The sequence below is a fragment of the Atta colombica genome, unplaced genomic scaffold (genome assembly GCF_001594045.1).
Source record: "Atta colombica isolate Treedump-2 unplaced genomic scaffold, Acol1.0 scaffold145, whole genome shotgun sequence".
NCBI lineage: Eukaryota > Metazoa > Arthropoda > Insecta > Hymenoptera > Formicidae > Atta > Atta colombica.
The window spans coordinates 960,149-963,064 of NW_017259234.1; the positions used below are offsets into that span (position 1 = coordinate 960,149).

Sequence of the window (2,916 nt, forward strand, 5' to 3'; positions counted from 1 at the left end):
TAGACAATTATCTCATTATAGCTCTTTATAGCTCATCTTACTCCTCGAGATGGCTTCCATATTCCATGGATGAGATATATTGAGTCACTTTGACTTTTTTATTCAACATCAATTTTTTTAAATTCAACAAATAGGAGATAGGAAATAATGATTATAAACAAAGCTAGATCTTTTAATGCTTAAATAATTGAATGCGAATTACTATATATAGTATATATGTACATACATATATACGAATTTTTTACTTTCAAAATATATTAAAGACATATTAGTGTTTAATTAATTAATTAATTAAAATATAAAACACGTAAAACATTTTAAAACAATTCTTATTACTTTATCATAATTGAGTGAAGATTTACCTACTACCGAATTGAATGCACTCATTGTGCACGTTAAAGCTATCGTTTGCACATAAAATTTCACATAAAATTATAAATATGGATTAAATCTCTCTATTGAAATTAGCATATTACAATTGCTTTAATATACACAAATGCGCATTAGTGCGTCCAATTAATTTTGCTACATAATGGTTTGAATAAAAATGAATTTGTCCAACTCTTAGAAATGATCTGGATTAAACGCGCATTAAATTCATAACAAAAAATAGCTAAATTATTGCATTTAATTGAAAATTATATTAAGAAGTGTATTAAATTGTCATAAAGAAGGTACACATCAATAATAATGTACTATATAATTGTATAGTAATATTGATCGCTTAATAATCCTTTAATGTCAATTATGCCACAAAATCAAAATAGGTATTATTCGACATTATTTGACATATTTAATATCTCTTATTTATGATTCTCTGTTTGCGTACCTCACATTCTTTCGCCTTTATACACAACATAGCCATCCGTATTTGTTCAATTTCCATTTTTAGATTGCTAATCTATAAGAACAATGCATTTATGAAAGTACGTTCATATAATTATATTTAATATTCATATAACTGAAATATAATAAAGTACTTTATAACTGTGTGCCCTCGATAGTTGTTGTAATCGTTTTTTACAAATCTTATGAAGGGCATTTCTGCCATGTATTTGCTGCTCCAGCGCCTGAATCTTTTTATTCTTCAATATAATTTCCATTCGCAACTTCCATATTTCTTCTTTCAATGTCGAGCAAATACATTTGTTATCGTAAGACTTTTCAGAGGAATCACAGGACGATATAGTCACCTTCTGTATAGATTGCAAATATTTTTGATTTTCCTTGACAACTTTGATCTCGTCTCGTATCTCGTCAACTTCGGTGCAACACAAGTAGAACAGATTTTCAAACTCTTCATTTTCAGCCTCGTATACACGAATAATGTCTGCCAATTCGTCCATTTCTTGATCGAGTTGACGATATATTTTCTATCAATACTTTTATCTTATTCGTATAATTCTAAACGTCCCTGTTCTTTTGATCCAACTGAACTTTCGCCAGAAAGACACACTGAGTGTCACGACCCGCTCGCTCGAGCTTCGATTCGGTGCCGGTAGTTCGCTATAACGAATAACAGCGTACCTTGCGTAAATAAACATCGTGCGTTAAAAGCGTTAAGCCTATTCTTCAACGTGCTTTTTTCAACGTGCTCCCGTTTCTTGCTTTTTAATTATTTTTTGATATCTTATCCAGTTTTTTGTTTTACGTCGCCTGAGATAAAAGTTAACCAATTTTGAAAGAAACAAGAAATATGTAGCAAGAAATACAATTATCGATAAAATGGTTGTAAAGGAGAAAAAAGCAAAAAGTAAAAAGCAGGAAAGAACACATTGTAGAATAAGCTTTAAACATCAGTTACCATAGAAATGTCTAATTTTTTTATATAATGAAGTTGAAGTACCGAAATTGACATGTGCAAAATTCTACAGTAGGTTAATAATAAAATAAGAGAAAAAAAATGTTGAAAATGTAACTTTTCACGTATAACTTAATGACAGATAAGACTTGGCTTCTTTGACTAACTACACATAAATCATCATAGACTTTTTTCAAAAATGATTATAATATAGTTTAAAAAATTAATGGTTACGATTTTAATGGTTACAAAAATAGTAATAGGTATGAACGGCCATTCTGGAAAGAATTATTTACATAAACTGTATAAACTTGATTTTTTATTCGATGAGATTTCGCTCTTGATATACTATCGTATGATAGAAATATACAAGGTGAGTCATTCCCGTGGTTGCGCAGTAGCAGCATGAATTTTAAAATTTGATTAGCTGTTCCAGTATACTAACGCTATTATATACAGGAAATTGCATATTGGGAAACATTTGATTGGTTATTTCCAATATTGCTATCACTATTATACGCAATGTTTCACCTTGTATATTTCCATTATCGTATGTTCCATACTAAATAACATACTATTTCATTAATCCTTGGACGCGCCGCGGCATTGAGCCGCAAAATTTGTTTTTCTAAAAAATCATTGATAATACAGGTCTTTTTTTTATTACCGACATTCATTTTATTCCTCATTTTACTCAACTATAAGAGAACGCTTCCTATTAAGTGGGCTAGCTTTTTATCTAAAAATCTTGCTTATATAAATAACTATATAAATAATAATGTGAGATGTTAAACCGTTTCTCACATTTTTAATTTATTTCTACTCATATTAATGTTTAATATCTCATTACGTTAGAGTTATGTTGTAAATAAATTATAATTAATTTATAATTATTATTTTTATGTTTTAAGAATTTATTTTATATCATTATTCTATAAAAGCACTATTACTTTCTTATGTCTGATTGTTAATTGATATGTCTTTATTTTTTAGCAAATCTCTTAATTTTTATCTTATTTTTATCTTATTTTTCTTGTTAGATCTAATTAAACTTAATTTTATAAGAAAGTAGTCCCAAAATTTTATATTTTATTATAAATATATTTTACTTGTTT

The 2,916-nt window shown here is 27.9% G+C and overlaps 1 protein-coding gene across 1 annotated transcript in view; it reads right to left on the reverse strand.

Moving 5' to 3' along the window:
- Window positions 1-1,346, reverse strand: part of LOC108685070 — a 3,580-nt gene extending 2,234 nt beyond the window's left edge. The window contains exons 1-2 of the mRNA XM_018189693.1: window positions 981-1,346; window positions 830-901 (exon numbers count right to left, since the gene is read on the reverse strand). Coding sequence (XP_018045182.1) covers window positions 830-901; window positions 981-1,346 — 438 coding nt within the window. The remainder of the gene's footprint in view (window positions 1-829; window positions 902-980) is intronic.
- Between the last annotated feature and the right edge of the window lie 1,570 nt (window positions 1,347-2,916).